The following is a 14,327-nucleotide window of genomic DNA, read 5'->3' on the forward strand; positions in this document are numbered from 1 at the left end:
CCAGGACAAAATACTTGTTAACTTCTCAATGTAAAAATAATAATATTGTAGTTAATCTAAATAATAACGTAGTTAAACTAATTATGTTGTAGATAAGAGGTATCACTTTTTAATCGCCGATATACTCTCTTTTTCCTTCCCTGAAATGAGAAATGTTTGATCATTGTAATTTACTATATTACGAACGATTCTTCCTAAAATTTTGGCTCTTCCTTATTACCATGTGAAAACTGACAAAAATTGTAAAGTCTTTTATTAAACAAGTTACAAAATACATACATAAAATAGAAAGTGTAACTACAATTTAAATTGTATAAAACTCACTGTAAAGAAAGTAACATAAAATAATACTCTATTAAATAGAGTATTTACTGGTAATATGTACATACATAAAAACTGTCATGGTTCTTATGAAAACAATACAATTATCTACCTTAAAATAAAATACTTAAACTTAAAACATATAACATAAAGGAAAGTTGTATATAAAACAAATACTCATTTAATAGTAAAGAACAACAGATTTTGAAATCAATGTTCTACATCAGTGGTCATCAGCATGCGCTGAAATGGGTAAAAGTTAAGGACTGTCTCGGAATATGCACCATCGTGCAAAAGGGAGAGAGAGAAAGCATACCCGCCAGCAGCCACAGATGCACGATAGTGCAATGTCTTATGCGCGGGTAAGGGACGCTAGCCCCAGGGTGCACTGTGCTAATGACCGCTGTTTTACATGGTCAGTTACTGATACACTTCCACAATCTATTCTAATCTAGTAGTTGACTGATTTTGGTTTAAAGTTCAGTCAAATTCAAGATATAAGATGTCGAAATTTGCATCGTTTAAAATTCATAATTATGTAAACTATACTTGAATTACTCATTTTAGTTACTTAGGCTTAGAGAAAATTATTTATATTGCTATATATACACAAATATTAAGTAATTACTTCTTTTAAGTATAATGAACATGCAATATTTTCATACATCAATAAAAAAATAGCTGTCACCATTATTGTTACAAATATTCCGTAAGCAACGGAAGAAAATGAATTAATTTGTATCCCATGGTAGTATAACATTGCAAATATTTTAAGAAAGTGAAGCCGTTTTTGAAATACCGTACTGTGTTGTACAGAACATGAGCAGAAAGTCACAATATAACTTGCAATCTTAATATAATTTGAATTTTCTATATAATTTTATTGATATAATATATTGAGTAAATTTTAAAATGGTAATTACCAAATTAATCTATAAAATAATGTTGTGGGATAAAATTGCTGTATCTTGACAAAAATTGAACATATTTACATTCAGTTTGGTCTATTTCTGACTTTTCCGGTATTGAAAATTGTTCCTTAGGTCTCTAAAATACTTTAGTTAGAAAGATAATGGTGATGAGTCTATGAATATTATATAATGATTTGGCGATAATGTGATTTAAACGAAGAAATAACAGAAAATTCTGCCCCATTATCTGAGAACCTGGTTATCCCACGGATAAAAGTAAAAAAAAAAATGTGTTTAGGGTTTATGTACTGCACGTGAATATTTTTGAAAAAATACTTTGTTTTTTTTTTGTATTAAGAAATTATGCAGATTTTTCTAAATCCAGTGATATATAGTTTATTTATTTGTTCTATTTAAATTGGCATATTCTAACACAATGCAGGTCAGCTAAGATACTTTTAACTTTAAATTAAATTTCCCAAAAGTTGAAAATTTTCCACACATTATTTCATATCTCCACAGTCATTAGAGATAGAACGCTGAAATGTTGCACACTGATTTAGCATGCATTTATGCAGAACATAGACTACAAAAATACCCATATCTTTGAAAATAAAAAAATAGATCAAAAGAAATTATGTAAATTTTCATAAATTTTTGTATACCACAAATAAAAAATTAATTATATCCAAATTAACAACTCTACATTTCTGATAGTAGTCCACGTTTTAGAAATAAGTGTTTATTACATTCAGTAAGAAAATTAAAGACGTCAGAGAAACCCTAACAATGTTATGGTTACCATATGTTATAATTGCATAATTTATTCCGTACTGTGATAAAACTGGTTTGTATAAATTGTTATTAGTAACTTTTTTATACTTTTACCAGCTATTTAAGTTCTAATAAGTCTTGTTATGGTACATCATAATTTTTGTTCACTTGTGAGTTCATTTTCTTGTAAAATTTTAGAAATTTAAAGCCTCCATTTTCTGATAATATCTGTGGTCGTTCACGTACATATACCCTTAAGTCAAAATAAACCCAAAAAATTATTCTCCATCTATTTGTTTTGTTAGGCGTTTTCGCTTAACAGGAATTGCCTCTAATACTCTTTCCTCTCGATAGAGGGGAGCACGCTCAGCTAGTTGCTATACTTCTCGAAGAGATGGCCAGCCTATTACGAAAGGTGAGAAGTTGTTGGTTAGTCAACTGTCCGAAGACAAGTCTGAACCTCACAAGTGAGAAGAAGATAATGAAATTGTGTTATGAAGGATTCTAGGATTGGGAAGGAAGGAGGTCATGTCTTTGTAATTGGTACTATCCAGCTTTGCCTGGAGAGACTTGAAAGGCAATGAAAAACGCCTGGGATCGAGGTGTTAACCATTACACCACTGTGTTATATGTATATAATTGCAATTTTAATAGTCTTTTTACTTTTATGGAAAAAATTTTGCACAGAAATTTAATTATTATTAAGAAAAATTAAACATTTAGTTTGTGGAAAGCAGTCACTATCTGCTCATTATGCTCTCTTCTATTCCTATTTGGTGCATGAAAATGCTCTTTCGGATAATTCCATCTGTACTCAACAAGTTACAAAAGAAAGCTTTTGAAACCTTAAAGAGATTGTCAGACAGGGAATCGCATAGATCAACTTTAAAGTTTATAGAATTTTTATTCCTCTTTCCTTTTTCATACTAAGCATTATATTTTTATTAAACAAAGTGGATGACTTCCATACAAAATTTAACATTCACTCTCATAACACACACTACAGAAATTATGTAGATAATCAACACGTAACAATAAATAAAAATAAAAATTACTGTAATATACTGATATAAAATATTAATGTTGTGAAAAGTATGAATGTATATAAAAAGATTTAGGCATATTAAAAGAACTATTAAATTCTCAATTGCATGTAAAATACATCAAAATTTAAGAAAAAGTAACTTTATCTGTATAGTAAAATTGTTTCTTGCACATAAGTGAGTTTATTAGTTTTTGCTGTTTTGTGTCATGGAAACTTGATTTTTTTTAATATAAATCTACTAGTGGCTTGTGCAGCAAATGCTGCAAACTAAGTTCATTAGATGTCCAAATATTTTTTTTTTTTTTAGGTTTATTTTCAATGAAAAATACTATACTTTTGAAAGTTACTTGCTTCCATAATAATGAAACATACTCCCTCTGAATGTTTTTTTTATGCCAAATACTTTTTCTTGAACCTAGCCGCCTTCAGTTTTTGAGTTTCAACGCGAAAACGCAAGTAACATTGTCAGGATGATTTTTCATGTGGGAGTAAAGCAATAGCTATTTCAGGTCATTGTGGATTGTAGGCGAAAGTTAAAAAAAATGTCAGGTTTGCTATGCTTTCGAACAACAGTTTTAATATCCAATACACAGAAGTACTCAGAAAATTACAAACCGGAGAATCAGACCTGTAAATTATTTTTAGTAAGTCTTGAAGTTTTTAATAACCAATTGAATTTGAGCTCTAAATATGCCAGCAATTCTGTAGGTCATGGCCTTCGTTTAATAGCCTATTGTTTATTGTAGTGTGTGTTTTGTTTTATTCAGAAATTCAATTAGTTCTCAAAACTGACGAAAGATGGATTTTGTAAAATATGAAAATTATATAGGAAAACTAACGCTCACTGAAAGTTACTATTTTTCTGAAGATCCTTCGATGCCAAGCTTCAAAATGACGGGTCATTCATTAAAATTTGTTGAGCCGTTTTCCCGTAATTTCCATTATCAGTTCAAATTATATATATATATTGTTTAATGGCAATAAATGTATTCCATGTTCTTTTGAGATCACGTTATTTCTTGCTTAAAATTTGTTAATTGAATGAGTTACAGTTTGATCGAATTTCCATTGATACAGATTCAGTAGTGTCTATTAAATTTTGTAATTAATATTTACGAAAAAGTGCTCAGAAAGAAAAAGAAATTAAAAACTATATCTCAGGAGGGAGAAATTAATTAATAATTTATGATAACGTATAAATAATAATTCTGGAGATATCTTGTTTGCTAAGGAAATATTTAATATTACTTAATAATAAATGGCACACCTAGGCCTATAATCCAAAGTGCGGTTTGTTGCTTCTTCATGTGATATCTCAGTTAAAAGTAAAATTCGTGTTAGATAAGGACGAATTCAGTTCTTAAAGAGGTAACAGACAGAAATTCCTTCAACATTAAGTAAAAAATATTATAAAAAATAAATTATTAGAAGATTTTCTCAATGTCTACCACTATCAACTATGATTATTTTAGTTTATTTAACTTTAAAATTCACTGAGACTTCTCGAAGTTGAACAAACGCTTTCAGATTCATAGCTAATACTAGTCGTTCTTAAGTAACATGACTTTCTGCCCATGGGTTAGAAAGACGGCTTAATATAACATAGGATAAATAATACAAGAGAGAAAACCTATGGAAATAGTCTTTTGAAAGAAAATAGATCTTAACTTTTCAGCTGGAAACCGAATGCGGATCCGCCGATTTCTAGATGAAAATTCTACAATTTTTGCCACGGTTCGCTACCATGTAGTCATTCATTATACACAGTGAGCTCGCTAAAAAATGAGCTTGAATTTATTACTAAAAGGCGAATCCATATATCTGAATATGTATCATATGATTTTAATATAATTCCCATGACGTTATCGTTTATGAAAACTCTACACAAGCCCTAGATTTTATCTTCATTAGTCGGTCACATAGCGTTGGATGTAGTTAAGGTTCCTGAAATGTTCTCCTTTTAGGACCAGTTTCACCTAGGGGAGTAGAAGAAAGTTTACCAGTGGAAATTTCTTCACTATTAAAGCAGAAAGAACGGATTCATTTTCATGCTACAGAAAAAAACAATAAAAAGGCTATTTTATTACCGACTTCGAAACGTGGGTGTTAAAAATTTGTTCCGCATCATACTGGCGCGTCGAACCGATCGAAAATCAACAATTATGTGCATGAACAATCAAGGATCTGCACGAAACTCGAATATTCACTATTATTTCTATATATAAGATTAGACCTGAGATTTTACGGTAATTGTTCCTTAAGCATTAATAAAAATAAATGTTAAAATATGTCCACGTTTAATGGAAAACCATGAAGATTAGTAGGCCTAGAGTTTTATAGTACCCTAAAATATCTATTTGGGTTTTTAGTGCCCATTTAATGGTTTTTAGTGTCCACATATTAAAAATAAATTCTAAAAATGTTTGCACAAATTGAATAATGCACTTTCCTTCACGTCTGTGTTATGTACAGTTAAAATCTATAACCAACATTTTAAATTACAAACATATTTTTTAAATCTTTTCAATTTGTAAAATACCAGTAGTATCGGTTAGCCTAGTCTTATAGACAAACAATAAACATAAAACTGTCATGATTCAGATATGTACTGTTGTCTTACTGCTTGTTTAAAGTGAAGTTGAAAAAATATAGAGATGCATACCGGCTATCCTAAATGTATCAATTTCCTTCGTCAACAGCAAGGGAATGCTACCTCCATCCTGGGATCATTTCCTAACTCTATTTCGATGGATGAGATCTTTCTCATTTAATGTAAATTATGAAAATTATTATTAAAAAAAAGAACCTAAGATACATGCCTAAAAAGTATATTGTGAACAACGTAATAGATATTGCCCTGGTGTTGATTAATTTATGTAAAATTGCATACAGTTCCTGCATATAAATTCATTGTGTATAGAATATAATATAATAAAGTTTTCAAAGAATATCTATCACTGCATGTTCCGAGATGCCTAGACAGTAATCATCAAAGAGTATCCTAATCTTATACGGCAGTGGCCACTATAATTCCTTGGGTGACTTTTGATGAACAAATCATTTTTTCCTGTAGAAATTGAAATGAAAAATGTAAGTTTAGCTATGCCCTTCTAATCTCAGTAGACCATACGAGGAGCGTCCCTTTTCCATATTCAAAGTTATATTGACTGACAAAAGACACTTTGACAGTGGACAATTTGGAAAAGATTACTGTTATGTATTGGAAAGGAAAATTATGAATGAAAGTGTTGTAATTTTTTATTACTTAACTATTTTATTAAGAAAAAATATTTTAGGGCCTATTATATTATTTTAAGTGCATATTTAATTATTTTACTAGCTTATTTTAGGCGTCTAAACGTGCCTAAAATCCCAAGTCTTATTACGATACATTTCTTTGGTAGATTTCCTCTATTTAAAGTAGAATTAAATTACGCTACATGCTCAATTTAAAATAAAAACTCAAACCCCCACTTAATATACTGGCAATAAAACAAATACTAAGCTCTGTCGGCTAAGGCGCTTGCTTGCGCTCGGGCGTGGGTTCGATTCCCGCTTAGGCTTATTACATGGTTATGTTTTTTTCTCCGAGGTTTTCCCCAAACATAAGACAAATGTCAGGTAATCTATGGCGAATCCTCAGTCTCATCTCGCTGTCATCAATTCCATCAACGCTAAATAACCTAGTAGGCCTATTTGATACAGTATCTTTAAATAACCAAGTAGAAAGAAAAACAAATGCTACTAAATTATTACAAAGACGAGTGAATATTTGTTGAAAGAACCACATTCTACCAACGACATCTATAATAATTATTTCGCTAATCTACCAGTAGAATCTAGACATAAATCCGTCTCATTGTTTGGCGGGCGCACTGTGTATGTAATTCACGAAATGAAAACACGGAACTTATTTGGCACCTAAACTCAAATAGAACCTCACGTCGAGTAAATACTGCATGTTCAGTTCACTGGGTTATCGAAGTAACAACTTTACAGGTAACTAAAACAACTTAAGTGTCCCAGAAAGTCACTGAGGCACGTATGCATTTGGATCAGTCTCAAGTTTGCCTTGCCCTCCCGCCTGACTGGCTGGTGACTGCTCATCTCTTCTGGTAGTGTTGGTAGCCCTTGTACGCCAGTTGCTGGGCGTTGTATGTGGCATCAGTGTCCTGGTCCCTGAACGTCACTGGCGAAGACGACGCCGATCCAGATGGCGGGGAGTATGAGCCTTGCTGGGAAGAAGATGGCTGGCTTTCTGAGTCCCTCGCATATCCGTATGCATTGCCATAATAGGAACCACCAGGCCCTCCACTGCAAAGAGAAACAAGTTATGAACACTAATCGGCTACATTAGCTCATATGTAGGACCCGAAAGTTCATGCGTTTGCATATACGCTTACACATTATCTAGAACTGAGAAAGAAAGAGGGGTGGAAGCACGTGGAAAGCATTGGTTCACCTTCAACAGTCCACGGGCGTTGAATGACGTCTCCGTGATCCGTCCACAACCAGGTGGTGGATTAAAACAAACTGATACTCACGAACAAAATGACGGAAGTATTTCAGACCACAATAATTGTAACACTAAACTCAAACCAACAAATTCGGATTAAATGTATTACATATCTAATGTAAATGAATATAACTAGTTTATATGTAAGAAAAATACAGTTGGAAATATTTATATGCAAATTAATTTGGTGATCTAAATGTTTAACGGTATGGCATAGTTGCGCCCCGCGGTCAATTGGGAGGCCTAGGCATGGCATAATTGACCCCGAAGAAATCATGTAGCAGAAGGGACATGGCATAGTTGTGCCCCGATGGGCATAGTACACACGAAAGTGATTGTCATAATATAAACAAATTATTTACAAATATTACAGTGATAGCTGCATTGAAATCAGGTAGGCCTAGCATATGATCACTTTTACTATTTAAAATAACACTTTTTATCGATCACACGCAATAAGTGAACTACATTTTTTGTTTCTACATCGATATCTTAATCCTACGGTACAGGGTTTCGAAAATTGAAACTTAGAACCATTGTGAATTATTAACTCTTTACCCTTTTCATTGAACTTAACATTCGTTTTAAATTAACCTCACTATACGCCACAGACGGTGTGAAAATCATTAATAAAATGTCAAAGGCTGCTAAGCCCCCATATTCCAACGGCTCACTCATTTGAATATGTCAGTTAATAAAGTACTGCCAACTTCATGGTGTTCATTTTAACGGTAGGCTATCGATAATCACTGCATAAACAGTAGAAAAACAGTTAATAAAATATTGCAAACTTCATCGTGTTAATTTTAACGGTATCGATAATGAATATTAAATCGCAAAAGAAATCAATAAGGTTGGTTGATTACGAGGCTCGAGTGTCCGTAGTATCTTTTTCTCTACCTATTTCATCGGGGCGCAACTATGCCATCCCCTTTTCTCTACCTGATGGGAACGGGGCGCAACTATGCCCACAAAATAGGGACCCTTTTTTATCTGCTGCATTTTATCTGACCTTGGGGCGCAACTATGCCCTGCCCATGTTTAAACAAAACATATTCTTGTTTTAGTTTGAGCAGATTAAGAAAACTTCAGTCATTAATAAAATTCTTAAGTATTTCCTTTCAAAGCATATTATCATAATCAGATTAAATATAATATCCTTGTGTTGGTATTTAAGCCTATATAATACGATTGTATGTAAAAATTAAATCAATCATGACGTTTTTAGAAGTATGGTCTAGAAGTACATAACTTGTACTGTACAGTAAGTGAAATTGACTGTATTGACCCCATAATAAAAACTAAAACAAACAAATGTAACTTCTCATGTAAATAGAAAGGAAAATCATTCCTGTAATTAACTTAGCTTTAACCACAACGTGCGGCAGATCTCTGTATTCCTTTTTTGTTCACTAGTTTCGATTAATTAGGCTATTCTGCCTGAGGAGGGAAATCAGATGTACATCTGTCAATTCAGAGCGATCGTCGCTCTTAATGAAGTTCATTTTTGAGAAAGTTTGCTTATAAAAATATACCTACTGGAAAACAATGAGTTGGAATTCAATTTTGTGTATATTATTCGCTCAAAGTCAAATTTGGAGGTAGCTAGTATGCTTAGGCTTATTATATGACAAGACCTGAGTTCCTTTGTGGGTATTCTATTTCAACTGTGACTATGGCTTCCATTGCAGCTTATATAACATTTCGTATACATAGGATGATCAACTTTTGATCACAAAAATATGCGAGACTTGGTCACAACAAATGTAGCGAAATTTTTGGAGGTGTGAAGTCTGGATTCATTAATTGACTTGGTTATATTTATAATATAAAACTATCAAATTAATTGTAATATAAATATGATATAGATCGCAGTATTGAGTACAGTATTTAATATTTTAAAATATGCATGTTTTTCAGTCTCAACTTATTTGTATTTGCAAATATGCTACAGAACATTCATTTTTTTTTATCCGGCAATGCAAATTGAGAAAAAAATCTCTTTACAATCATATGTGCATGTATATAGTAAAAGAGTACAGGAACACTGGAACTGAATTGTATTGATTTGTACCTACTAAACCAGCCCTGGGCATAAGAGGGGAAGTGAAAAGGACGGGAAAAACTCCCGCCCATGTCCTTTTTGTTTACACAGCCTTATAAACAAAAACGCGCGGTAAGGCTCTGTGAATCAGTGGTGGATTTTAGGAGACCAGCGAGACCCGAAAGTTCGTAAAAACTATGATTCCCGCCTGATAAAACCCGTCACTGATCTTCCTGTCTGCTAGTACCGCACCAAACCATTACTATCTCATCCGGGAAAAGTGAAGTGGGGAGTTAAGGGGTGGTCTGCAGTGACTCAAGCGAGCTAATAACGCCCAGACCTATATGCTACTAAACAAACTTTCAATATTAATGGCAGTTTGCATGTAAATATATTTGGCGGGTATTATTATTATTATTAAATTAGCTATTATGATTGATAAAGAAAGATACAAGAGGGTCAGCAAAACCAATATGAAAGTCGAGAGGATTAAAAATATTAGCTAAAATATGGGACAGCTGGTCACTCTACGTACGCCATTGCTGCCAACTTTGATGCTATTTATTTTGCAATAGTATCTGAAAGTGACCATGAAACTAGTGGTTCAACAGTCAGGGTGAACTAAATAGCAGCTGGTACGTATAGAAATCTGCAGAAAATAATGGCGGCTATTTCTAATCGAGTGACTCAGCGCTACAACCCAGCGTCACGACAACAGCAATTGAGTGTGCTGGACAGTGGCTCTAGTAAAATGAGCGTACACGGTTTTCTAGGTCACTGAGCCGTCGATGTTCCTACTCAATTACAAGAACAGTCGGTGAAAGTTCTTGTCTAGCAGTTGATCACGTGCGCTACCCCATCCTAACAGTTTAAACACACTACACCTACTTAACTTTCCACGTACCTATCACTTTACTCATCTAACACCAACAGAGGAACTATCTTCTGATCAGAATGTTCAGAAATATTGTATCAAATAGTGTATAAATATAATTGAATTTTGTATCCCGGTTTAGCCCATATGTACAGAGTAATTAATGAAATTAAATTCATTCTTTGAGTAATTTATACATTCTACAAAACAATGGCCATTCCAACTTTGCTATATGGATCAGAAACTTGGACTCTAACAACTAGTCAACTGAAAAGAATAGAAGCAGCTGAGATGAGATTACTAAGACCGCTAGCAGGCTACACTCTCTATGACCATAAATATAATGAAGACATCCGACAAGAACTAAATATCGCAGCCATTACAGAGACAATCCACAAGTATCGGAGCAACTGGCATGAGCATGTTCTACGGATGCCAAATGATAGACTACCCAGGAGATTATTAAATTACAGACCCCTTGGGTACCGAGATCGTGGATGCCCGAAGAAGCGATGGAGAGACCAGCTTTTCACCTGAGACGGAACAGGCCAAATGACCTAAACCCTGATAGCTATTGATGATGATGATGATGTGTAATTTATACTAAACATAAGTAATGCTAATAATACTGTGTATTTAAAAAAATATACAAAGCTTTATACTCGTATTTGTTCCTTTACAACGGCTCAGAGATGATAAAAGAGGTAAAGAGGGAAAGTTATCTTTTGTGACAACAAACCAGTGATGCGCCATTCTATCGCTAGGGGTGCTTGCAGGTTGAATTTAGAGTTGCCAGGTTTTCAAACTAAAAATATAAGACACAAATCATATCTTCATCTACCATTGGTTAGTCTCAGCTGTTGTAAAACTGAAGTTCATTATTCATGTATTACGGTCTTCAACACACTGCATAATTGTCTTCCAAGAGCCAAGAGAGAAGTGTACTATTCGTGTGAGAAAAATAGGCGTTCAGGACAAAACTAGCGTCTTACAACTTTCTGATTTGTGTATAAGGTACTGATAAACTTGTATGAAAGGTGTTGAGGACTAAAACTAGGACCTTCACCTATGGAAAACGCAGAACTTCGTATTTTTGACATGCTATCAAGAAATTTACTGCTATATAAATTCTGTGTCTAAAGTGTTCCCAGTGTTCATGTCTTAAGCATTGTATGTGATTCCTGACTTAAGTTTTAGAATTTACGCAAGCAGTTTGTCTGTCCCATATTGCAACCTCATTTTTTGGGGCAAATCGCAATATAGCGAAAGTAGAAGCTCCGCCCACGACCCCTTCCACTTTTCCCCTACTAGCTCAACAAACACTCTACGTGATAGGCGAGTGTTGTATCGAATTCACATTTCATGTGGGTGGGGATAACTTCCCCTACTGGCGTTCGCTATATTGCGATTTATCCATTTTTTTTTTTTTTTTGAAGTACAATTATGCGGGATGATAATTTTATAAAACATAACACCTAATTCCTTGACATAATCATTTTATTACCTAAAATCTAATTTTTAACTTTTTTTTTTTTTTTTTTCAAATTAGAGCCTGTCGAAAAATACTGTCCCATACCACTACTTCCCCTCTATCTCAGTAAGATAGTTACTTAGTGCACTAAAACGATAGTATTTTAAAAATTCGTTCATCAAACCTATTAATCTGTTACCTGAAGTAGTGGTGCCCTGGTGCAAGTCCAGCAGGCGTGTACTGATGTTTGTGAGGAGGCTGGTGGTAGAAGCTGCTGTGACCGTAGCTGCCGTAGTTGTGATGCAGATCTGGCTTGCAGAGCTTGAAGAAGCCAATGAGTCCGGGGATGACGAGGGCCAGGAAGCCGAGCAACTTCTTGAAGGAGGCGAGGCCGAGGATCAGCGGCAAGAAGAGCAGCAGTTTCAGCTTGAACAGCTTCAGGATGATCAGCAGCGGGATGAACAGCTTCTTCAACCTGGTGCGAGCTGCAACGTGTACCATTGTAAGTATAAACATAGGGAGAAAGGAAAGTGAAATATTATTATAACGCCTTTCTCTTTTTTCTATTTTGTTTCAGTTTTTAATAAGAATATGTTTCCTTTTCCTTGTTTATATTTTATAAATTACTTTGTCGGTCTTGAACATTGTAATTGGGCTTTCGTGTTATGTTCAATAACAAATAAATAAATATAAATAAATAAATAAATAAGTAAGTAAATAAATAAGAAAGTAAATAAATAAATAATAAGTAAATAAATAAATAAATAAATAACTAAATAAATAAGTAAGTAAATAAATAAGTAAATAGATAAATAATAAATAAGCAAATAAATAAATACGTAAATAAATAAATAAATAAACAAATAAATAAGTAAATAAATAATTAAATAAATAAGTAAATAAATAAAATAACTAAATATATAAGTAAGTGTATAAATAAGTACGTAAGTAAAGAAATAAGTAAATAAAGAAATAAATAACTAAATGAATAAGTAAGTAAATAAATAAATAAGTAAATAAATAAGTAAATAACTAAATAAATAAGTAAACAAATAACTAAATAAATAAGTAGGGCCTACGTAAGTAAAGAAATAAGTAAATAAATAAGTACATAAATAAATACGTAAATAAACAAATAAATAACTAAATAAATAAGTAAGTAAATAAACAAATAAATAAGTAAGTAAATAAATAAATAAGTAAGTAAATAAATAAATAAGTAAATACATAAATAACTAAAATAAATAAATAAGTAAATAAATAAATACATACATAAATACATAAATAAATAAATACGTAAATAAATAAATAGTAAATAAATAAATAAATATTAAATTTATAAATCTTCTCACCATTCGTGAGCTGCCACAAGGGACAAAGTGTACTTAAGGACAGAAATTTTTACAAGTTCATTGAACCATTGATTTTGTTTTAGCAATGAAATTCCTACAAGTACATAGCGGCAAATAATTTTTTTTGAGATTGGTGGAAATATACCTATTTTTAGAGAGGTAAGTGTTACAAAAAAGTAAAGAATGCTACTGAACTTAGTTTGATTTCGAATATAGGCGATTCTTCAGGAGAGCAATTGATCCTTTCAATGCAGCTAAGGTTACAATCGGAATAATAGATGTAGGTATTCCAAGCCTCTTAAACACATATTTCATGAAGAGAGTAGCGGTACCTCTTGCTCCAACCAGAAGTCCGATTACTTCAAGCTCTTTTAGCTGGTATTTTTGGAGATAATAGGGAATGGTAAGATTGTAGATATTCTTTTTTTCATTATCCACTTCTGCTGGCTGTTTATCATCCGTTTCGAAACGCACAGTGGGATAGATTATGAATCCAGATCTTGTAGATTCCTTGAAAGCTATTATATCTATGCGCCGTGTAGTCTACTGCCAGTGACGGAGAGACCATGTACTTCTTCAAAGGTGTTGTAATCGGCATCTTTAAGGGCAGTGGCTATAATTGATCGTACTTGGTGGTGTCTAGCGTTGACATTGACGGATTTAACATGTGTGAGAAACGCTTTGAAAAAGTGGAGATACAGTAGCAAATATAAATGGCGTAAACACGACATCATCGTATATATGTGACTCGAGTATTGTACATGACGTCAGATGGAAGGGGGTTAGAATTATTCTTTCTGTAGCGTCTGGTTACAGCAACAGTGCTGAACTGTGGTGCTCCGTGTCCAATGGGGAAGTAAGTGAACGAGTCGATTTCTAACCTGTAGTGCAGCGTTATTGTCGTTACTTTACATATTAACCCTTAGAAGTCGGAAGACTTATACCATTATTGCACGCAAATGTCTAACTCTTAACCAAGGGTTCGTATAACTGCATAATCGGGTAAATTCGTGTTGGGT

The 14,327-nt window shown here is 33.1% G+C and overlaps 1 protein-coding gene across 2 annotated transcripts in view; it reads right to left on the reverse strand.

Moving 5' to 3' along the window:
- Positions 1-236: 236 nt before the first annotated feature.
- The window catches only part of Osi2 (DUF1676 domain-containing protein Osi2), a 29,780-nt gene continuing 15,689 nt past the window's right edge, over positions 237-14,327 (reverse strand). For both annotated transcript variants that reach the window (XM_069823213.1, XM_069823212.1), the window contains 2 exons: positions 12,156-12,441; positions 237-7,365 (listed from right to left, as the gene is read on the reverse strand). In XM_069823213.1, coding sequence (XP_069679314.1) covers positions 7,155-7,365; positions 12,156-12,441 — 497 coding nt within the window. In that variant the 3' untranslated portion in view covers positions 237-7,154. The remainder of the gene's footprint in view (positions 7,366-12,155; positions 12,442-14,327) is intronic.

Source organism: Periplaneta americana, chromosome 4 (assembly GCF_040183065.1).
Source record: "Periplaneta americana isolate PAMFEO1 chromosome 4, P.americana_PAMFEO1_priV1, whole genome shotgun sequence".
NCBI lineage: Eukaryota > Metazoa > Arthropoda > Insecta > Blattodea > Blattidae > Periplaneta > Periplaneta americana.